At 37.2% G+C, this 24293-nt stretch overlaps 1 protein-coding gene and 1 long non-coding RNA gene across 24 annotated transcripts in view; one reads left to right on the top strand and one right to left on the bottom strand.

Moving 5' to 3' along the window:
• Nucleotides 1-24293, top strand: part of WDR19 (WD repeat domain 19) — a 175577-nt gene that overhangs the window by 36712 nt on the left and 114572 nt on the right. For all 23 annotated transcript variants that reach the window (XR_013368963.1, XR_013368962.1, XR_013368951.1 and 20 more), the window contains exons 15-27: nt 1701-1850; nt 6391-6538; nt 6663-6867; nt 9542-9701; nt 9922-10032; nt 12235-12344; nt 14868-14925; nt 18174-18314; nt 18395-18477; nt 18934-19017; nt 20220-20366; nt 20907-21031; nt 23095-23207. Coding sequence is in view for 10 of the 23 variants with exons in the window: in XM_077879342.1 (XP_077735468.1) it covers nt 1701-1850; nt 6391-6538; nt 6663-6867; nt 9542-9701; nt 9922-10032; nt 12235-12344; nt 14868-14925; nt 18174-18314; nt 18395-18477; nt 18934-19017; nt 20220-20366; nt 20907-21031; nt 23095-23207 (1635 nt within the window). In the remaining 13 variants the exon portion in view is untranslated. The remainder of the gene's footprint in view (nt 1-1700; nt 1851-6390; nt 6539-6662; nt 6868-9541; nt 9702-9921; nt 10033-12234; nt 12345-14867; nt 14926-18173; nt 18315-18394; nt 18478-18933; nt 19018-20219; nt 20367-20906; nt 21032-23094; nt 23208-24293) is intronic.
• The window catches only part of LOC144302071 (uncharacterized), a 37033-nt gene continuing 20654 nt past the window's right edge, over nt 7915-24293 (bottom strand). Inside the window, exon 3 of the long non-coding RNA XR_013368975.1 lies at nt 7915-8390. This is a non-coding gene — a long non-coding RNA (uncharacterized LOC144302071). The remainder of the gene's footprint in view (nt 8391-24293) is intronic.

Below are 24293 nucleotides of genomic sequence, written 5' to 3'. Positions count from 1 at the left end.
CAGTACTTTGCATTCCCATTTGAACTTGTGATAAGCTTGTCAATTTTTACAAAAAGCCTGTTGGGAATTTTAAAGGGATCATGTTGAACTTATAGATCAGTTGCCATCTTGACAAAATCTACTCACCAATGAACAAGGTATATATCTCCATTAATTTAGGTTTTATCTCCATTAATTTAGGTTTTAATTTCTCTTAGTGTTTTCGAATTTTTGGTATACCAGTCCCCCTTTTTGTCAGAGAAATAAAGATATATGTCCACACAAGAATTTGTATACCAGTATTCATAGCAAAATTACTTACAATAATCAAAAGCTGGAAACAACCCAAATGTCCATCAACTGATAAGTAAACAATATATAGCATATCTGTATAATAGACTATTGTTTGGCAGCAAAAAGGAATAAAATACTGATATATACTGCAACATAGACGAACCTTGAAAACATCATGTTAAGTAAAAGAAGACAATCAGAAAAGGCCACATACTGTATGATACCATGTATATGAAATGTCCAGAATTGGCAAATCTATGGAGATAAAAAGTAGATTAGTGGTTGCCTAAGACTGCAGGGTGGCAGGGGAGTGGAGGGGGGTTGGGGAGATTAAGGAAAGACTACTAAATGGGGTTTCTTTTGGAAGTGATAAAATATTTTTAAATGAATTGTGATCAAGTATGCAACTCTGTGAATATACAAAAAAACCATGGAGTTGTACATTTTATGTGGGTGAATTACATGGTATGTGAGTTATACTTCAATATGCTTTTTTGTTTTTATTATAATGCAGACATCTTTTTAAAAAGGGAAAATAATCTCTGGGGATATCTGGGTGGGTCTATTCTGGGCTTCTTTATTCTGTTCCAGTGATCTATGTGTCTGTCCCTTCATCCATACTACACAGTTTTGATTACTGTAGCAGAACAAAAAAAAAAAAAAAAGAAGTCTTGAAACAGAATAGACTAATTTTCCCACCTTATTCTTTTTTTATTCAAAATTGCTTTATTCTAGTTCCTTTGCCATTTCATATAAATTTTAGAATAATCTTGTTTCTATCTACAAAAACGTTTTAAGATTTGAATTGGAATTATATTAAACCTGTATATCAGAGAGAATTAATTAACATGTTTATTGTGGTGATTCTTCCAATCCATGAATACAGTATACCTCTCCATTTATTTAGATCTTCTTTGATTTTTCCATCAGTGCTATATAGTTTTTAGCATACAAATGCTATGCAAGGTTTGCTAATATTTATACCTAAATATTTCATTTTTTAAATGATTATAAATGGTAATATATTTCTAAATTTTGGTATCTATAGTTCATTGCTAATATATAGAAATACAATTGATTGCATCAGATGGTTTTGTTTAATTTTCTAATTTGTCTTAACAGCAAAAATGTTTAAAAATAGCATGATTTGGAAAGCTATTCTTAAACAGTAAGGATATTTCCTATAAGATGAAAATCTGAAAATCAGTTATGCTTTAATATCACTAGGAATGTTAGAACTAATTGACTGTTGAATCAGATGTACATTCTCACTCATTTTCTTGGGTCTATACCTCTACATGTAATAAATATTATTTTAGACTTCATGAAAAATACAGTATATTATCTCTTAAAATTGGAAGTATGTTTAAATGCTTACAGTATTTTCTCGACAACCTTATATGTGTACTACTGGGGTTTTTTTTTAGACTGGTGTTATTCAGTATTTCTACATTGAAGACTGGCAATTTGTTAATGATTATCGACATCCTGTCAGCGTGAAAAAGATTTTTCCTGACCCAAATGGAACCAGATTAGTTTTCATTGATGAAAAAAGTGATGGATTTGTCTACTGTCCAGTAAGTCTGGGAGATTTTTTTTAAGCATTCATTTTTTTAAAAATGTGATATGCAAAAGTATTTTAATATATATTATATATAAAATAATTTTTTCTTAAACAGTTCAAGGATTGTAATACTTTATAGTGTTTGTGATCCATTTTCACAACTATTTACATCAAGAAAACTTTCTCCATTATTCTATAGTTTTTCATAGTGTCAGTCCCAGAAGGATTTTTTAAATGGAAAAATAGTTATATTCTGTACTGCCTTAACCTTATTTACTGCACAATATTACAGTACATCTTGATGTGTATGACTTTTCTCTCCAGGTGTGCAATAAGCTTGAGAAAGCAAGGACTCCTCTCTGCCCACCTCACTTGATTTTCCTTTTGCCTTAATGATCCTAAACACAAAGAAAAGATATTTTTGTATAAGATAATAAAAAACAGATGGGCCCTTTTTAGAATCAGTTACTGTTATTTTTATAGATCCTTAACTTTTTCAAAAATAGGTTAGAAGGAGATAGTTTTTTACATCATTTGCTGTACTTGAATTTTTCATTTACTTTTGATACCCAGTTAATGATTTAGCATGTTCTTGGTCACAGTTCACAGAGACTACAGTTGCTCTGAGATGCATCCTAATAATTGTTCCCCTCACCTTAGTAGCCACTTGATGAAGACCACTTTCCCCTCACTGGCCACTTCACAAGATACTGAGCCAGCCTCCCTGCCTGCCTGCCTGCCTTCCTTCTCTCTCTCTTCCTTTCCTTCCTTCCTGTTTGTCCTTCTTCTTCTTCTTCCTTTATTTTTTTCTTTTTTTTCTCTTCTTTTTATCTTTGATAAATATAACCGGTTTCTACAGGAGCACCTGGATTATCTAGGCAAAATTCCCAATATGCCAGTTCTTGTTCACCCCATTCCTCTCCCAGTCATAAAACAAATGAGGGAAAATGACCTCAAGAGAAGGATAACCCTGAGTTCTTTCTTCTTGACCCAGAAATTCCTCTTGTACAGATCCCCTTTCTGTAACAGGGCTGTTATTCCAGCTGCCTGGCTTCCCTGCATGGGTTCACCACAGAGGGAAGCTGCTGCTGAGGGTCCTGTGAAAGCAGGTGGGGAAATCGGGGATCTGACAGGAGTCCAAGTTAGAACTGGGGTCTGGCTGCTAGGGGAAGGGTGAAAAGCTAGAGCAGTCTAAATGAATTGACACATTTTTCTTTCTCCTTTTACAGTTCTCCTTTCCTAGGTAATTTCTGTTAAAGAGGCTACATGACCTTCCTCATGTAGTTGCCATGAGGTTTCAGTGAGTTGGTTTTTCTAAAGATTTTATATTTTTAAAGATTTTATTTATTCATGAGAGAGAGAGCGCGCGCAAGTGAGCAGAGACACAGGCAGAGGGAGAAGCAGGCTCCATGCAGGGAGCCTGACGTGGGACTCGATCCCAGGACTCCAGGTTCACGTTCTGGGCCGAAGGCAGGCGCTAAACCGTTGAGCCACCCAGGGATCCCCTGAGTTGGTTTTTCTAAACACATGATCAGGCATCTGGTAGCTATTTAGCAGGTGTTAGTGAAAGCCCTGCCTCTGTTTTGCTTTACTACCCTTAAACCCCTTAAGTTCCAGAACTATCTCACTGTTTCCTCCCATTCCCACTCCCATCTCCAACTCTAACCTGCAGCTTAGTTACATGTTAAGGAAAAAAAGAGTCTGGGTAAAACAACATCCACACAAAAGACTGACTCTCCCTAACCCAGCCCGTGGGCGGTGTTAGCTTTTATACAAATGAAGATCTCCCTGCTGGGTTAGACTCTTAGGCAGTTGTGGGCAAGATGTCCGAGGGGAGTACAGGAGTGAATTCCTCTTTTAAATGACACCAGACAGTCTCTACAGGGAAGGCGAGCTGGGCAGGGCAGGGAACGGCAGGCTTGTGCGGAGCCTTTCCCACCGCCGAGGGCCCCTGGACTCCAGCCCGGAGGGCTGTGCATTTGATCTGATTTGATCACTCACCCTGTCAAAGTCTGTTACTACTGCAGCTTACTTTACTACTCCATTTCAACAAATTTGAGAGAAACATTGCTCCTGTGGCATACATATGTGAAAATGTATATCTATTCCAATGGCTGCTGTTCCTCTGTCAAGTTTTACATGTCCTTGCAACTTCCCTTCATATGTATATTTATTCAATCAGCTGTCCCACACTGTGACTGATGGGCTACCGTAGAATTGGGAGAGATGACTTTTTCCCTACAAACACCCTAATAAAACAGCCTTGTACTGCATCACACACCAGAAGCCCATTAAGGATGATTTGCTGTGTATTACAGGAAGTTCATAATATGTAGAGTGTAGTAGTTAAGTGCGTGGACTTTGAAGACAGGCGAACAGACCTGGATTTAAGATTAGTAATAATTACAACTAATATTTTTGTGCTGAGTACTCCTTAACTGTATAAATTCTCTCTTAATCCTTAAAGCAGCCCCAGAGATAAATACTCATATTTTTTTAAAGTAAACTTTATGCCCAGTCTAGGACTCAAGCTCATAATCCCAAGATCAAGAGTCACAATGTTCTACTGACCGAGCCACCGGGCACCCCAACAAATAATCATATTATTGGCCATTTTACAGGTGAAGAAACTAAGGTTAGAAAAGGTAAGTACCTTGTCCAAGGTCACACAGTCAGAAAACAGTATCCGTGGTATGAGCCCTGGGTGGCTTCCTCCAGAGCTCTCACCTTGATTGGGTTCCCAGTTTCACCATTTATAAAATGGGTGCAGCTCTATCTACTCTGTAGGTTGCTATGTAAAAACTAAACAAGATGATGTGCGTAAAGCTTTTACTACAGTGCCTGCCATGTAATAAGCACTCACAAATGGTTGCCTTTTTAAAAAGACTTTTGGGGCAGCCCGGTGGCTCAGCAGTTTAGCGCCGCCTTCAGCCCAGGGCGTGATTCTGGAGTTCCGGGATCGAGTCCCGCGTCGGGCTCCCTGCATGGAGCCTGCTTCCCCTTGCCTGTGTCTCTGCCTCTTTTTCTGTCTCTCATGAATGAATAAATAAAATATTTTTTAAAAATAACTTAATAAAAAATAAATAAATAAATAAATAAATAAATAAATAAATAAATAAATAAATAAAAATAACTTAATAAAAAAAAAAAAAAGACTTTTGCCACCAGTCGAGTGACATTGGTTGTCTCATCTGCACAAAGCAAGGGTCACTATAACACAGTGGTCAGAAGCAGACTGTAGAGCCAAACTGCCTTCTGGTTCAAGTCCTCACCCCCCTAGCTATCTATCTTTGGGCTAATTTCTTTGTGGCTGAATCTCTTCATCTGCAAAATGGGAGTAAGAATGCCTGTCTTGTATAGTATGAGTTAGAATTAAATGAGGTTGCGTTTATATGAGAAATTAGCATGATACCTGAAAAGTAGCACTGTCTAATAGAAATATAATTAGAACTACATATAATTTTAAATTTTCTACTAGCCATATTTTTTTAAAAGAAGGTAAAAAGAAACAGGTGAAATTAATGTATTTAACCCAACATTGCTACTTCAGTATGTCATCTATGTAAAAAATATGCTGAGATGCTTTACCCTTTTTTTTATATTAGCTCCATGAGACCTAGTGGGTAGTTTAAACTTTCATCTCAGTCAGACTAGACACATCTCAGTGTTCAAATAGCCACATATAGATGTGAAACAGTGGCTACTGTGTTGGACAGCACAGCTCTATAGTATTATTCACAAGTCTTCCATTTCATTCTTATTTTGAGAACAAGATGAGGTAGGGTGGAGGTAGATTTCTTAGCTTCACATTTTTTTTTAAAGATTTATTTATTTATTTATGATAGACATAGAGAGAGAGAGAGGCAGAGACACAGGAGGAGGGAGAAGCAGGCTCCATGCCGGGAGCCCGATGTGGAACTCGATCCCCGGACTCCAGGATCGCGCCCTGGGCCAAAGGCAGCCACTAAACCGCTGAGCCACCCAGGGATCCCCCTCAGCTTCACATTCAGGGAATATATAAGCCTGTCTGCCAAGGTCCCTGGAATATGTGGATTGATTTTTTTTAATAGTTTATATCACTAACAGCACATTTTATGTTTATTGGAATGCATTATAGAGAGGTTTTTGAAAGAAAACAGACCCAGTGGAATTTGATTTTCAAATACGTAGGAATTAATCTGCTTCTTCTCTAGCTAGAGCATTTCTCTACCAGGTATTGGAAATTTTCTGAACACAGTGTGTTCATAGTTTAAATATCTCTTGTCTTCAGCAGATTCAACTTTTTTCCCCCTAAGCTGAAGCTTTGTGTCCATACTTGTAGTTTTTCCTGAAAATTCACCAAGTTTTAGAGAAAAACCTTAATTTGCCGTATAAACCACAGGGTTTCTTTCAAGCCAGATCTAGTACAAGAATAGAAAAAGGTAATGTGCTTGCAGTGTTGTTGGGTTGCTGGGAAAGCTACGCCAGCCAAGGCAGCGGAACAGGCTCCTACCAAGGCAAGTGATGACATTTAAGTACAGTCTTGAGGCAAATCTGTAAATCCTGTTTTGTAGGTTAATGATGCTACCTATGAGATTCCAGACTTTTCACCAACCATCAAAGGTGTTCTTTGGGAAAACTGGCCAATGGATAAAGGCGTATTTATTGCATACGATGATGATAAGGTATACACTTACGTCTTTCACAAGGACACGATACAAGGTATTTAATCACTTTTTGTGCATTTGTTGACAAACAGATTTCCGTGACAGTGAAATTAAAACCTTCCTTTTGATTTATATGCCGGTATCCGCTTTCAGCATTAAAATGTCTTTTAAAATCTAAGGATCCAAGGTCATTTTGGCTGGAGGCACCAAAGTCCCCTTCTCTCATAAACCTTTGCTGTTATATAATGGAGAGCTGACCTGCCAGACGCAGAGTGGAAAAATCAACAACATGTACCTGAGCACGCACAGGTTCCTCGACAGTTTAAAAGATGTGGGGCCTAATGAGCTGAGGCAAATGCTGACACAGACTTTAATGCTCAAGAGGTAGGACTCAAAACACTTCTCTGGAGCGTCTCATTTGCTTTTGTGATTTTAAAGGTCAAATCCTATTAAAATAGATGGAGATGATAGTATTTATCTTGTTTACAGTATTATTGTGAGGCCCAGGTGAGAATGTATGTAAGTCCTAAAGGAAATACTGTTGTACTAAGCCCAAATAGCATACTTACTGTGAAATTCTAATAAACCTATTGTTTCAACAGTATCCTAATGTCAACATAAGAATTTTGGTTTTGCCTTGCTTGGGATTTCCTTTTTCTGCTTTTTCATCTTACCTATTCTAGCCACCTTGAGTCTTCTTTGTGGTTTTGACCATGTCTTAAATGTTGCTGTTCCTCAGGGTCCCATGAGCCCCCTCTTCTCTTCTCTAATGATTCTTTCTGAATGAATCTCCTCTACTTACATGGCTTCAATAGCATTCATAAGAGGCTGACTCCAAAACGTCCATCTTTCACTTAAACGTATATTTACCACTGCCTGCCAATTGTGTGTTCGGAAGCCCATGAACCCCTCAGATTTGCTCTATTTAAAACAATTCATCTGGGAAACCCTGAATGGCTCAGCGGTTTGGCGCCGCCTTCAGCCTGAGGCGTGATCCTGGAGACCTGGGATCGAGTCCCACGTCCGGCTCCCTGCGTGGAGCCTGCTTTTCCCTCTGCTTGTGTCTCTGCCTCTCTTTCTCTCTGTGTCTCTCTTGTGAATAAATAAATAAAATCTAAAATAAAATAAAATAAAATAAAATAAAATAAAATAAAATAAAATAAAATAAAATAAAATAATAAATAAAATAAAATAAAATAAAATAAAATAAAAAACAATTAATCTTCCCCAGCCCCCTCGCTTCCCCTAGTCCTAATCCCATGTGTACATGTCCCAACACACACACACCTATACCTACACACACCCACACACCAGACTCTTTTCTCCATTCCCCCACCCCCACCCCATACTCCCCCATTAACTCAGGCCCCCACTCAGAGTAATGTATAATGGAACCACTCCCTGACTGCTGTCTCTACTGATAGTCTCATGACAATCTCATTTATTCACTACACTTGAAAATATCAGTCTGATCCTCTTACCCCCCTGCTGGAGATCTTTCCCATTGCCTTGAGGAAGAAATCCCTCCTCCTCAGGGACCTCAGCAGGACATATTAGATCCTTGTTTTATTACTAGTCTCAACTGTGCCTCTACTCCCTCTCTGTTCTGCTGGCTGCTTGAATTCGATATTTTTCATGATTCTTTGCCTTGGCACATACAGCTTTCCTTTCCTGGAATGTCCTTCCTCTGTGTCTGTAGGCAGTAACTTCTATTTTTCACATTCAGCTGAGGCCTCTCCTGCTCCAGGATGCCTTCCCCAGAGCCCCCTAACCTCTGGTGGCCTGGGTTGCGGGCCCTCCTGGTGAATGGCCTCCAGGCAGTAAACACAGTGATTTAGAGCACTTTGCACCCTCCTGCTATGTGATGGGCTGGTCTTGGGAGGCCTCTGAGCTTCACTCTTCCTCATCTATAAAGGAGAAATTATAATATTCCTTAGTGGTTAGGGTTGTTAGGGTAACACAGTGAGAGAATCTATGCAAAGTGTTTGGCACAGATTCACATATTAGAAGCACTCAGTTAACCTCTGTCACACTGTGTCAGGGTCATCTGTTGACTTATCTGTCTCTTCCACCTTCCCCAGTCATGACCACCTAAAGGACAGTGAATGTGTGTTTGATCTTTGTATCTTGGTTCCAAACAGTTTCTGGCACAAAAAAGGTGCTCAATAAATGCACATTGGGTGGGAAAATGCAATAAGTGAATAGATGTAATACATTCTTTGATGTAGCAGTCCCACAAAAAGTTCAATTGGCATTTGTGGCTGTGCTTTAAAACCAGAGATCAGCAAGCTTTTTCTGTTATGGACCAAATGGTGAGCATTTCAGGCTTTAAAAGCCATGAAATATTTGTCACATCTACTCAAGCCGTTGTAACACAAGAGCAGCCAAGACAGTCCATAAAAATTTAGGCCAAGTGGCTATGTTCCACCCAGACTTCGGTCATGGAAGCAGACAGCTGACTGGATTTGGAGTGTAGGCCATAGTTGCTGGCCCCTGTTTTAAACTTCCCAATATGTAGGAACAGAGAGAGTACTGCATTAGATTTATGTGAGAACAGAAATATTTTCATCTATGTGTGAAGTAAACCCAAAAACAAATAAAAAGAGTTAGTTGTTAATGATGGAGGTCATTACACAGAGTAGATTCAGATTAGTAAAAAATTCAAGAGGGGATCCCTGGGTGGCTCAGTGGTTTAGCACCTGCCTTCGGCTCAGGGAGTGATCCTGGAGTCCTGGGATCAAGTTCCATATCAGGATCCCTGCATGGAACCTGCTTTTCCCTCTGCTTGTGTCTCTGCCTCTCTCTCTCTCTGTGTCTCTCATGAATAAATAAATAAAATCTTTAAAAAATTTTTTCAAAAAAAATTAAAAAAAAACATGTATCTGTACAATAAAGAAAGAAAAGTTTATGCAATTTTCTATAATTTGGAAATGATGATTAAGGATGAAGAACTGTTTTGCAGAATTTAAGACCTAACATTAAATTATATATAACCTGAAAATTACCAACTAGGGGTCAAGTAGAGCTCCCCAATTAAACCAACATATTCAAATGCTAGGTTTTCAGATGCTTGGGAAATGTGCAAAATTCTGAACGATCACACTGCCTGGAATGAGCTGGCCAGAGCTTGTCTCCATCACATGGAAGTGGAGTTTGCAATTCGCGTCTATCGGACAATTGGAAATGTGGGCATAGTGATGTCCTTGGAACAGATAAAGGTAAACAGCATCTCATGAGACTTACTGTATTAGGATCTAAATGGTATTTATTCAATTATTTTAAGTTTCTGCAGTGAGTCTTCCCTAACTCATCAGCAAATTGACCAATGAAACCTTACTACTTCCTACTAAGCAGAAGCTTTAAAAAAAAATTAAAAAAAATAAAAAAAAAGAAATGAAACCCTGTATTCCTTCTCATTAAAATTGCTTTTATTTGTAGGGAATAGAAGACTACAATCTTTTGGCAGGACATCTTGCCATGTTTACTAATGACTTCAACCTGGCTCAGGACCTGTACCTTGCGTCCAGCTGTCCTGTTGCTGCCCTGGAGGTATGGCAGTGGATAAGGATGGGAAGAACATGCAACGGGGGGATCCCCCTTAAAAATTTAAAATTAAATTTAAAATTTGGGACGCCTGGGTGGCTCAGTGGTTAAGTGCCCGCCTTTGGCCCAGGGCGTGATCCTGGAGTCCCAGGATCGAGTCCCACATCAGGCTCCCTGCATGGAGCCTGCTTCTCCCTCTGCCTGGGTCTCTGCCTCTCTCTGTATCTCTCATGAATAAGTAAATAAAATCTTAAAAAAGAATGAAAAAAAATAAAATTTAAAATTTCTCAGCACCAGAAACCACATGCCTTCCCACTCCTGGAATTTAGACATTTCAGAAAGCTTTAAGAACCCTGGAGTATTCATTAACTTCAAAAGTACTTTCATTTTGTGTTCTGTGGAACCATAAAAGGCATGTTATTGTAACATTACCAAATAATTTAAAGTCTTACTCTGTCCAAAGAGAACAGATTATGTAACTTACAAAAACACGCACACACGGAAACAGCTACCATTTATTGAGAGCCTACATGGTGCCAGGCACGTTTCTAAGCACTTAATGTATTTTAACTAATTTAACCCTTACAATAATCCCAGGAGATAGTTATTTTCTCCATTTCTGAAATGGGGAAAATGAGATACACATATCTTTTACTTGGCAATGAGATTCTCTTGTGTGTTAAGAGGTGAAATAAGGACCTTATTTTCCCAGAGGTGAGCATTACAGGGGAAGGACTAGAACAGAGGGAAGGACCTAGCTCAATTGTAGGGTGAAGTGGCTATATAGAATAGCAATTAAGAACATGAACTTTAGGGTTAGACATGTCTGGGTTCAGATCCCAGCTCTGTCACCCTGGGCAACTTATTTAACCTTTCTATGTCCTACGTCCTCTTTCTCTAAAGTGGGGTAACAATATCTGGCCCACAGGTTGTTGTAAAAATTTAAAAATGAGGCTAGACCTGATCAGTAGTAAAGACACATAATGGTTGCTCTTTGTCATTAATGTTATCTTACCTCAAATCAGCATTTCCACAACTACCTAGAGGAGGTGTTTTGAAAACATACTTGGTATTAGTTTTACAACTTCATTTTCTCACATTGGTCTACAGCGAATTTTCATTTTTAAATTTTAAGTAAACTGAATTGTGTTTTAACAAAAAAAAAATTAAATAATTTTACATTATTTGTAATAATTAGGGACACCCTGAGAAATTTTCAGAACTTAGACTACTAGTACGCATGGAAGTAGGAATATGGTTGTCATATGAGGGCAAAAATGTCCCCTTAATTCTTCTGCATTTAGCTGTGAGCACTTGTGTGCTACTGGATTTGTAAAGGATTTGAGGTGTTGATTTCCCAGTGTCATTCCTTTAACCTAACTTTGAAGGCTGAGGAGATAGCTACGTAAAGGGATTAGAGGCACAGCCCTGCTGCTCAGCTTTGCCAGATACTAGCAGTATAACTTTGTATATAAAACTAGCCTCTCTTTGCCTCAGTTTCTGGATCTCTAAAATGGGTACAAGGAAGGTTTCTTGCAAAAGGCCCAGTTGGAAAAAGTAAACAAGCTAATGCCCTTGAATAGTAGTACCTGGCAAATAATAGCACTTGAAAAATATTACTTGTTATTAATTCTTTACAAAGGGTGAATAAAGTGAAGAGTGAACTGTAAAAGATTCTCTAATGATTAGTTTATGTTCGGAATTGTGTGCCAGATGCAGATAAAAGACCATAAGAACCAGGAAGAAAGACACGTTCACATTTTATATTTATGTCTGTTATTCATGTTGTAATATAGCTTCACATTTTCTCAGAAAATAACATCAATTCCTATAGTAAAGTATTTCTCATTTTTTATTAGCTCCCCTCTAATAAAAATTAATCTTAATTGATTGGATTCATTTTAATTCAGTTTAATTTTTTCTTATGGTAGAAATTAAATAATAAAGGATAATTTTTTTTAGGTAAGATTGAGTTTTGGAAGACCACAAACCATTGTAATAGTAAGACATTTTTGCTCTCCCAGAACCAATATTACCCCCTTCAAGTATACTGAGAATGTGTGCTCTAGTAATATATTATCCTTGCCAAGATCAAGTTCCACTTTTTAAACAAAAGTTTTTCTAATCGCTTCTAGTAAAACTAGCACTGTGTGGTGACTATGCAAAGTAATTTGTTCATTTGAAATTAAGGTCTCTCTCTCCCAATAGATGAGAAGGGATCTACAGCATTGGGACAGTGCCCTGCAACTGGCCAAGCGGTTAGCCCCAGACCAGATACCGTTTATATCAAAAGAATATGCTATTCAGCTTGAATTCACGTAAGTCCTTATCTTTCTGTTTTTCAGTCAGTATTTAACTTCTGAGTATCTCCAATTCCAAATTAGAAGGCCCTCCATTGATTTAATAATTGCTTATTAGGGGTAAAAAGCAGGGACGCCTGGGGATTCAGTGGTTGAGCATCTGCATTCAGCTCAGGTCATGATCCCAGGGTCCTGGGATCGAGTCCCACATTAGGCTCCCTGCAGGGAGCCTGCTTCTCCCGCTTCCTGTGTCTCTGCCTCTCTGTGTGTGTGTCTCTCATAAATAAATAAATAAAATCTTTTGAAAGAGGAGGGTAAAAAGCTATGTATATGTACTTCCAAAAAATGTCTTTTCTCACTAATGAAGGGTTGTCCAGGCCTTTGTGCACTTTTATTTCCAGCATCAAAATTGAAGTCTGAGTGTCAGCCTTTTCTACACTTAGTCTAAATACTGTTTTGAATCACGTTGGGCGAGCAACAGTTACATGTAGCACCGGGTTGATGTACTGCTTTTCATAGCCTGTGTTTGTGATCGTGACCTCTTTGAACACTTTGAGGATTTGCAGTAAAATTTCAACTCATATTGAAAAAAAAAAAAAACAGATTTTGGTCTACATCTTCTGTTTGCTTAAAGTTATAGTTTTTCTTTTAACTGAATTGTGTGGGGATAAAAATTAGCATTGAAAGTCAAGCCAGGGACGCCTGTGTGGCTCAGTGGTTGAGCATCTGCCTTTGGCTTAGGTCATGATCCAAGAGTCCTGGGATTGAGTCCCACATTGGGCTCCCCATAGGGAGCCTGCTTCTCCTTCTGCCTATGTCTCTGCCTCTCTCTCTCTGTGTGTGTGTCTCTCATAAATAAATAAATTCTTTAAAAAAAAAAAGAAAGAAAGTCAAGCCAGAGCTTTTTACAGGAAGTTTATTCAGCACTTGAGTAATTAATCCTTCATGTTGCATGACTAGGCTTTACAAATCTCTCCTACCTTGGGAAATTCCATAATCTATTCCAATAGAGTTTAGAGTTTTCTGGTGCTCTTCATTGCTCCACAGTCATAATTGTCAGTAGTCTTAATTGACAGACTGTAGATTTTTATTTCATTGTTACATAAAGGTGTAATTTTAGAAGCAATTAAGATCCATTTTTAAGCTCACGTGCAGCCATGGTTGGTGCTACCAATGCGAACACCCATAGAGAGAATTCAATTGAATAATTTACTTGCAAATTAAGTTCACACAGGTATGTACAATAACAACTATATCACAACTGGACAATTTCTTTTGACGTTTATTATACCTTCCAATTTCAAAAATAATAAAATGTGGAAAAGTATTGATCTTTGAACAAAGAAAATATGGTTCTAATAGTCTTTTTAAAATATTTTTATGTAGTTACACTTTATTTTCGTGCAGACTTTATTTTTTTTTCATGCAGACTTTAGATTCATTGCCAATATTGACACCCAAATTATAGCTCTAGAAATTATTCTATCAAAAAGTAGTCCTTCACTTCTAACCACGATACCTTATTTGAAATTTTATTTTTTAAAAATTAAAACTTTTTAGATATTTTAATTCTTTTGTACTCAACTTCAATTTAAATTGAGTTTAAATTTAAATTTACATATCTGCCCCTTAAAAAGGGACTCTGTAGGGGCGCCTGGGCTGGCTCAGCTGGTAGAGCATACAATTCTTTTTTTTTTTTTTTAGAGCATGCAATTCTTGATCTCAGGGCTGTGATTTCAAGTCCCAGGTTGGCTGTAGAGATCATTTAAAAACAAAATCTTATTTAAAAAAAAAGTAATTTTATATATTAAAAAGGACTGATTGCAAACTTACTGTATAACATATGGGACAAATGCCTTGGCCCTCCATCTGTGTCCTGAGGGTGACAGTCTTAGAGCACAAAATTTCTGTGCTGAAGGGAAAGGGGTCATTACATTGAGAAATGCAATGTACACTTATCATAATGAGCACCGAGGAGTGTATAGAATAGCTGAATTATTATACACCTGAAACTAACATAACACTGTGTGTTAATTATACTTGAAATTTAAAAATAATTTTTAAACACAAAGGATTCCCCCCAAAAGTGGCCCATCACATTTAATGTAGCTCCCCAAAATGCCTAACATACTACAAAGTAAGTACCCTACAATGTAGCATAATCCAGCTTTATAATAATTATTTTTTTGAGAGAGAGTGCATGTGAGGTGGGGGAGCAGAGGGAAAGGGAGAGAGAGAATCTTAAGCAGGCTCTGTGCTTAGCCTGGAGCCCAACATGGGGCTCAGGTTCATGACCCATGAGATCATGACCAGAGCTGAAATCAAGAGTCGGATGCTTAATTGAGCCACTCAGGCACTCCTATAATTATTTTTAAAGTAGCAAAATAATAATGAACTACACTTGAAACAATATCTTATATGTTGTGTATCACATCTTTTGTGAGCTCAAACAACTCAGTGACAAAGATTATCTTTTAAATATTGTATATGGAAATGAGATATTTCAATATGTATTAAAATTCACTCTGATTTTTCTTTCAGGGGTGATTATGTAAATGCTTTGGCTCATTATGAGAAAGGAATAACTGGTGATCATAAGGTAACCTTGAATAAAGATATGTTTAATTATCTTTAGGTTTGTTAGTTTTATTTAAAAAGCCATGCTGTGAATTGCATTTTATTTACTCAATATCTAGTAGGTGAGCTCTTTTTCAAGGATATAGTTAAATCAGTTAAAAACACTTACAAACTAAAGATGAAAATATTTTTATCAGTATGAAAAAAATACATCGTCCCTTGTATGCTAAACATGAGATGCTTATTAATGTTGGAAGTAAAATTTTTATCCTTTCCCACTTACAGGCTAACTATGATATTCACGAGGCTTTTCCTTCACTCTTTTAAAAAGTTTCAATAACCACTGTAAAGTGAACTCCCAGTCCATAAAAGTCCTTTCTGCCATTTCATCTGTCACACTGTATCTTTTATGATGATCCTGGAAAGCATGTACTTTACACTATTCCAGCTCATTCTCCCATCCCAGAATTTTAGCTCAAGAAGCTAAATTTTGCAGTAAAAATTGATGTTTTTACGTGATGTCTTGCAAAGATTGAAAATCTTTTTATTTCCTGTTTTATATCTAGAATTTTTATTACAAAAGTAATACAATTTCATTACAGTCAATTTTAAAAATCGCTACAGTGTAACATGAGAAAGGAGAATCCACCATTCTCTCCTCTATCACACGAATCGGTGGTAACCACTGTTTTTTTGTTTGTTTTTTAAGATTTTATTTATTTATTCATGAGAGACACAGAGAGAGAGGCAGAGACACAGGCAGAGGGAGAAGCAGGCTCCATGCAGGGAGCCTGACGTGGGACTCTTTCCCAGGTCTCCAGGATCACGCCCTGGGCTGAAGGTGGCGCTAAACCGCTGGGCCACCAGGGCTGCCCGGTAACCACTGTTAATAGTTTTATATATTTCCACTCAGAATCTCTTGTAAACATACAAATATGTATGAAATGTGGGTTTTTACTAAATATGAAATCATTCGTTTCTATTCATTTAGCAAAGATCAACTGAAATCTGTTCTACGAAAAGCAGCATTCTGCTTTCTTGATGGTCTCTGAAGTCAATACATACAAATCAATTTTAATCATTTAAGAGTTTCTAATATTCTGTTGTTAATATATAGCACAATTTTTTAATCTACTCTTTTATTGAATTATAATTGTCTTTGCTTTTTTACTATCAAAATACTGCAATGAATATTCTATCGAGTATGCATGTATCAATAACTACCTGAGATAGTATTTCGGAAGGACATATTCTTACAGATGGGATTTCTAGGTCATAAAATGTATGCTTTTAATTTTTTTTATTGTCAAATTGCTCTCCAGAAGAATTTATAGCAACTCACACAGCTCCTGGCCATATATGACAGTGTTCGTTTTCCCCCACATTTCCCACAACACAGAATGTTATCATTTATCTTCATCTACCAATTCATAAGCCAAAACAAAGGTATTTTGTGTGTATTTTATTTTTAGTGAAGCTGAGCATGTTTTATTTATTGGTCAAGCATATGGTTTTTTGTTTTTGTTTTTGTTTTTTTAACGAATTGCCTGATCATATCCTTTGCCCATGTAACTCGGGGTTTTGATATTTTCTTTGGCTACATATATTTTATGTGCTTTCTTACATCTGTGTTAGTGAATACAGTAACTATTACTGCATGGCTATTTAAATTATTGAAAATTAAATCAAATTTAAAATCCAGTTTCTCGGGCAGCCCTGGTGGCTCAGTGGTTTAGCGCTGCCTTCAGCCCAGGGCATGATCCTGGGGACCCAGGATCGAGTCCCACATCGGGCTCCCTGCATAGAGCCTGCTTCTCCCTCTGCCAGTGTCTCTGCCTCTCTCTCTCTGTGTGTGTGTCTCTCGTGAATAAATAAATAAGATCTTTAAAAAAATAAAATAAAATCCAGTTTCTCTGTCCCACTGGCCATATTTCAACTGCTCAATAGCCACTTGTGACTATTAGCTACCATATTGGACCAGACAGATATAGAATATTTCCATCATCACACAGTGTTCCACCAGATATGCTGCTTCACATAAGATGCAATCTGACATTATATTTCACTAGTCCAGATTAGTTACTTGAAAGTTATTTAGTTATCTTTAATGAATTAAACAATTTTAATTTTACATAAAGTTTTTATTTTTAGAAAGTTTGTTTTTTGTTTTTTTGTTTTTTTTTTTTAATGTATGATAGTCACCGAGAGAGAGAGAGGCAGAGACACAGGCAGAGGGAGAAGCAGGCTCCACGCACCGGGAGCCCGATGTGGGATTCGATCCCAGATCTCCAGGATCGCGCCCTGGGCCAAAGGCAGGCGCCAAACCGCTGCGCCACCCAGGGGTCCCTACATAAAGTTTTTAATGTTTAATCATGACTAGTAGAGAAATCTTCAGTTTGATAAATGGTTTTTCCATAATTTTGTTCATAGCATTTATGCTGTGTATATTACCTGTTATATAAAATTTTATACCAAGAAGACATACAAAGATATACAAGGCATTATGACAAGGGATAGTAAAAATTTGTTCTTAAACATAAAAGATCTAGACTTTTTTTGGGGGGGGTGATGACTTTTTTTTTTTGAAACATTTTTAAATTTTTATTTAAATTCAATTAACATATAATGTATTATTGGTTTCAGAGATAGATCAGTCTTATATAATACCCAGTGCTCATTATATCATGTGCCCTCCTTAATGTCCATCATCCAATTACCCCGTCCCTCCACCCCCCTTGCCTCCAGTGACCCTCAGTTTTTTTTATTTTATATAAATTCATGTTAGTTAATATATAGTGTATTATTAGTTTCAGAGGAAGAATTTAGTGAATCCAGTTCTATATAACACCAAGTGTTCATTATATCAAGTGCCCTCCTTAATGCCTGTCATCAGTTACCTCATCCACCTCCCCTCCTGAACCATCAGTTTGTCCTAGAGTTGAGTCTTTATGGTTTACCTCCCCCTCTGCTTTTATCTTATTTTTCCTTCCCTTCCCCTATGTTCATCAGTTTTGTTTCTTAAATTCCACATGAGTGAAATTATATGGTATTTGAAAAGATGTAGACTTCTGAATATATATATAACTTTGTAACAGGTGATTTAGGAAAAAAAAAAAAAGGATTCAGTGTTATTTCATAATCTTGAGAGATTTGCCTGAAAGGATTAATGGAAGTAACATTTGGGCTCATTTGAGAAAGATAATTGTTTGGCTGAAATACATTAGTATAACTCAGGGTCTGATTTGTTAGTTATTTGCCTGATAATTCCAGGAACATGATGAACTGTGTCTGGCTGGAGTGGCCCAGATGTCCATACGAATGGGAGACATACGCCGAGGAGTTAACCAGGCCCTGAAGCATCCCAGCAGGGTCCTGAAAAGAGACTGTGGAGCTATCTTGGAGAATATGAAGGTATACTTTTCTCTGAATAAATATTCCTGCGATCTTATATGTAACAAATTCAGTGTTTTAATAATCTCATATTACTTTAGCAATTTTCAGAAGCAGCCCAACTGTATGAAAAAGGTCTCTATTTTGACAAAGCAGCCTCTGTTTACATCCGCTGTAAGAATTGGTAAGAATTTGCTACAGTTTGTTCTGAGCAGGTGTGGAAATGAATGGGTCCTGGTGGTCTGCCCTCCTGCCTGTACATCCTGTTCCCTCTTCTCTTTTTCTCCTTCTTCTTAGAGGAGTTCATATTCATAGTTTGCTTTCCAAAAAAAACAAAACAAAACAGTACATCCTGTCAGTTTGGTGTGGGGACATCCCTGATCAGACACATTACTGGAGAAAATAGCCCTATTGTCCTCGAAGAGCTAATGAACTAACCTTCATTTTCTCACAGAGAAGGAGGACAGGGGTGGGTGTCATAAGGAAAAGCAGTTATGTCTGCTTTTATCCGTAGGAAGCAAGATTTTTTTTTTTAAAGATCATGAGAACTGTGTTTTGAATCCTAAAAACATCTGATTGTAAGGAGCTACTTTGGGAGTGAATATAGTGCTGACATTATTGTCCTAAACCTACATTTTAGGGCAAAAGTTGGTGAGCTTCTGCCTCGTGTTGCTTCCCCAAAGATTCACCTGCAGTATGCCAAAGCAAAAGAAGCAGATGGAAGGTTTGTACGTTGTCTCAAATTCATACAAATTGAAAGCACTGTGTAAGTTTGATAAATTAACCATCCACCTTTGTACCTCTACGAAAGGCAGAGTGGAGGAAGAAAACATCTTTACCCTTTGCCAGGCCTGAAGTGCCAGACTGTTCAGTTTCTCCCATATCTTATATCCCTCAATTGATCCTTTGTGTGTTCAGATATAGAGGCTACTGTCTCTTTTGAGAGTTAAATACTAAAAGTTGATATTTTGATATAATATGGCATTAAAACAAAGTGATCCTCATTTTATTAAGAGGAATAACTTACAGATGCAGAAGACAAGAGCAGTGAAGAAATATGAACTCCACACCTATGACTGCACAGTATGAGCTGCAAAACAATGTCAAGATATTGCAGTGGAGAGTTAATATCCTAAATATACAAAGATTCCCTGCAACTTGATATAAGAAATTCAAAGTCAAGGAATCCCAGAGTAGAAAACACAATTATGAAATTGCTTTTCATACAAACAACAAAAGTTCTACCTCACTAATAATAGCTAAAGTGACAGTATGTTATTTTTTAACCTATAATATCATGGAAGATTTTAAACTAATCACCAAATCATCAAAACATACTCTGAAAAAAAAAAAAGTACTCTGTATGCATGATTGATGGGAGTATAATTTCTATAGCCTTTGGAAAATTATTTGGCAATAGACATTAAAAGATTTTTAAAGGTCAGTACCATCTACTTTTAGAAAAGCAACCTTAGGAAACAGATATAACACTAAGTATCTTGTTAAAAGGGAAAGAGCTGGAGAGCTCGTCTGGAAGAGAAGTCTTGAGCTCCATCTAGAGGTCAACGTGCAAAGATTTTCTCTGTCACCCTCAGCTGTATCCATAAATGTGAAATAGTCTGTATTTTCTTTAAAATAAATTTCCATTCCTACTCAAAAAACAACAGCACAGTGAGGAAAAAAAGCAAAGTGTAAAAAATGATACGGTTTAGACGAGAAAAAGCAATTTGATATTAACACTTTACTGTTAGTTTATCAGACCTCTAAAAAGAACACATTTTATATATTTATATATATTTCATTTATATATATTTCAAGAAAAATAAGCAACCACCATCAGTAAAAAAAACTGTCCAATTTATTGACACTTTCCCCCCAAATGTGGCAGTGTTAAGAAAGCTTTTCTGAACCAAATATTTCTTATAGATACAAAGAAGCTGTTGTGGCTTATGAGAATGCAAAACAATGGAACAGCGTAATCCGCATCTATCTGGATCACCTCAACAATCCCGAAAAGGCTGTCAGTATTGTCAGAGAGACCCAGTCTTTGGATGGCGCCAAAATGGTAGCCAGGTAACAGAATGCATTATTTTTGGACTTCCAAAAACTAGCCTTAAAAGAAAGTGCCCCTTCCCTTCATCAAATAAATACATTCAAAGGGAATATTTATTCCTTTTCATTTTTTTGGTAGGTCTAAGTGTTTAAATTCAGTCTGTTTCTGGTAGAGTGTAAGAGTTCATTTTTCAAATATAAGCATATGTAGTGTGTAGAACTGCAGTTTGATTAATTTTTATTTTTTTATTTTTTATTTTTTTAATTTATTTTTTTTTAAGATTTTATTTATTTATTCATGATAGTCACACACAGAGAGAGGGAGAGGCAGAGACACAGGCAGAGGGAGAAGCAGGCTCCATGTAGGGAGCCCGACGTGGGACTCGATCCCGGGTCTCCAGGATCGCGCCCTGGGCCAAAGGCAGGCGCCAAACCACTGCGCCACCCAGGGATCCCTAATTTTTATTTTTAAGTGGTTTCTCATAGTTGCAAAAAGATTTGATTTTGTAAATGACAAACTTATTTTACATGAATCAAGGTGATTAAAGTACTTTGTTTTAGGTTTTTCCTACAGTTGGGTGACTACGGGTCTGCCATCCAGTTTCTCGTTATGTCTAAATGTAATAATGAAGCTTTCACACTGGCTCAGCAGCACAACAAAATGGAAATCTATGCAGACATTATTGGTAAATACCATTGTTTTCCCAAATTTCTCCTAAAGATTTGTGACATAGAAATACTTGACCCTTAGAATCTAATTATCAGATTGGCATGCCCATAAGCACACGCACACACACCATTTATACGTAGATACATGCATATCTATATGTTACTTGTTAGATTTCAAGATTCCTACCGTCTTAAAGGTGAAATGGAATTATAAGACCATTTTCAAAAATTAAGGTTTTTGGGTAACCTCTAAAAGAGGCCAGATTTCCCAAATTCTGTTTGTCAACCAGTAGTAAAACAAAGTTCCAAAATGAAGGTGATAGAAAACACAAAAGAATTTTCTAAGAAATATTTTCATGAATTTTTAAAAGTGACTTACAAATTAAGATTATATGGTTATTCTTTGATGAAGAGTGATATACACAAGATGTGGTTTTCCAAAAGAAAGTCCAAAAGAGAATTTTATAGTCTGAGAACACATGCTAATAGGTTTTCTTCCCTTGCTTGCAATTATTCTTAGAAACTACTGAAATAATTTTCAGATTCTCATTTTATGGGCCATACATAATGTTATTTGTGGTAGTGTTTTGTTTTGTTTTTATTGTAGAAAAAGTATATAACATAAATGTGCCATTTTAACCATTTTTACATGTACAGTTCAGTCATATTACATACATTCACATTATTGTACAACCATCACCATCACTCATCTCCAGAACTTTTTCATCATCCTGAACTAAAACCCTGTATTCATTAAACAGCACCTCCCCACTTCCCTGTCCACCAACCCCTGGTAGCCACTATTCTACTTTGTCTCTATAAATTTGACTATTCATGGTACATCATATAAGTGGAGTCACAAAATATTTGTCCCTTTGTGTTATTTGGGGTTTTTTAAAATTTCTTTTTGTTTATTATTTATTTATTTATTTTTTTTTTAAGTTGGCTCCACGCTCAGCGTGGAGTCCAGTGTGAGGCTTGAACTCATGACCCTGAGATCAAGACCTGAGGTCTAATCAAGAGCTGGCACTCAATGGACTGAATCCCCCCAGACACCCTTGTGTTATTTGGTTTTAAAAATTCACAAGATGACCATAAGAAATGATGATAGAATTTATTAGAAAATTTTTATTTCAGTCTTTCAGACAAACAGGTGAAAGCATCTTCTAATATCTTAGCCATTCAGATAATTGGAGAAAATAAAAAGCTAAAGAAAAAAAGGAAATAGAGATAAAAGCAACGTTAGAATTATTAATGTTTAACTTGACAGATGACATTTCTGTCTTAACACTACAAATCACCATAGCACTAACACATTTAGGTTTTTTCCATTTCCGAAGAATGTGGTTTATCCTGCATCACACACATGGTTCCTTTTTCTCCACCTTTCTTTACCCCCTTCTCTCATAAACTCCCTGTGTGCCTTGGGGCTGGAAGTCCAGGGCTGTCACTATACCTTGGCATCGTAATGGGCCTCCAACTCCCCTGGGTAAGTGTAAACAATGAGTCAGAACTCCTGCAGATTTGAGATTCTTCTTCTGTGCTTAACATATTTAAGCTTCAAACCAAAGGAAAAACAGTTATTATCTGTAAATGGCATCTATGGGCTCCTTGAATATTATCTCCTTACTTGTGTGATAAATATAGACAGTTGTCTAAACCAGGCATTGCTGAGACAGGGAGATGGATTACACTTGTATGTATTATGTTTGACTTCTGACTGTTCTGAAGCTCTAGGCACATCATGATAGTGATTATGGTCCTGATTGTTCCTGTTGTTTCAGGAAATGAGATTGAGACTCTTTAAGATGGATAACAGTCACAAAGGGTAATGTCAAACCACAGCCTAGATTCTCAAAGGCCTCATCATTTCCTGTCCTGATTCCTGTGTTGAGTAAAAAGAAGGTGGAACAGAGTTGATATTTGGTATAATGAGGGTGAATGGTTTTTGTGATGAAAACAACACTGATATTCAGTTAAAATTTTTTCAATCACCTGTTTTTAGATCTTACTTTTAAGTTAGCAATAAAAGGTCAGCAAGTTTTACTCAGATATTTTACTCAGTGAATTTCTGTTGTAGGTTCTGAAGATACTACTAATGAAGACTATCAAAGTATTGCCTTATATTTTGAAGGAGAAAAAAGACATTTTCAGGCTGGAAAATTCTTCTTGCTGTGTGGCCAATATTCACGAGTTCGTATTTCCCAAGAAAATATGCATTGAATTCCACAAGAATTCTTATAGGAAATATTCTATCTATCTATCTATCTATCTATCTATCTATCTATCATCTCTATGCCCAACGTGGAGCCTGAACTCATGAGCCTGAGATAAACACTCACATGCTCCATTAACTGAGTCAGCCAGGTGCCCCAGAAATGTATTATGCTCCCAGACACCCAGATCTGGAATCTGAGTTAACTTTAAATCATCTTCTCTCTCCCACAGCTGGTCACATTCTTTCCTTGTAGTATCTCTGACATCTGTCCCGTTTCATTATAACGATCATCAACTTAATTCAAACCTGGGTCACTCACCTCACTTATTTTTAGATTAATACAATATTATTTCTACTTTCCCTGTTTTTAGTTTCTGTCCCTGTAACTCCTCCTGCATTTTGTTCCCCAGACAGTACATACTTTCTGTGCTACAGAACCCCTACAGCAGGGGTTATGGTGTTCCAGCAAGGGATGTAACTAATTGAAGCTGTGCCTTCATTGTATGTCAGGTCAGGGGCCAATGGGTGGCACTTGTTTGGTCTGAAGGAAATAGCTTCTGCTTCCAGAAAATTCTTACCTTTCAGGAGTTGGTCCTACTAGTGCCTGATCATAGGATTTTTCATGAGAAATAGGAGTCTCAGTCTCCCAATTTTAAAATACGGGCCCAGATATTCATAGAATACCTCAGCCACTGAAGAAACATGTCTGTGTGTGAACTCAGCCTTCTGGCCACCTATTTACTGTTTCTGGGCACTTAAAGTCCAGACTCCTTAGCTGGCACACAAGAGAATTCCCGCAAATTGATCAAGAAGCCTGAACTTCCCAACAAGCTGTTGGCATCCAGCTGTTTACACTGAAGAAACCTGTATTCCCGCTGGCCATTCCCCATCCCTGTTCTCACCTGGATTCCTCTCCGTCCTCTTCCCCATCTACCACAGACTTGTTCATCTCAAGTCCTTTTTCCTTGGTGGCACCTTTAGGGTCATCCCTATGTTTAATCAACTTTTGTTCCTCAGAGCACCTATGAAAACTGGGCCATACTGCCCATTTGTCTTTTAAA

Source organism: Canis aureus, chromosome 2 (genome assembly GCF_053574225.1).
Source record: "Canis aureus isolate CA01 chromosome 2, VMU_Caureus_v.1.0, whole genome shotgun sequence".
Lineage (NCBI taxonomy): Eukaryota > Metazoa > Chordata > Mammalia > Carnivora > Canidae > Canis > Canis aureus.
The sequence above is the reverse complement of the archived record's forward strand: the minus strand, read 5'-3'. Positions and strand labels throughout refer to the sequence as shown.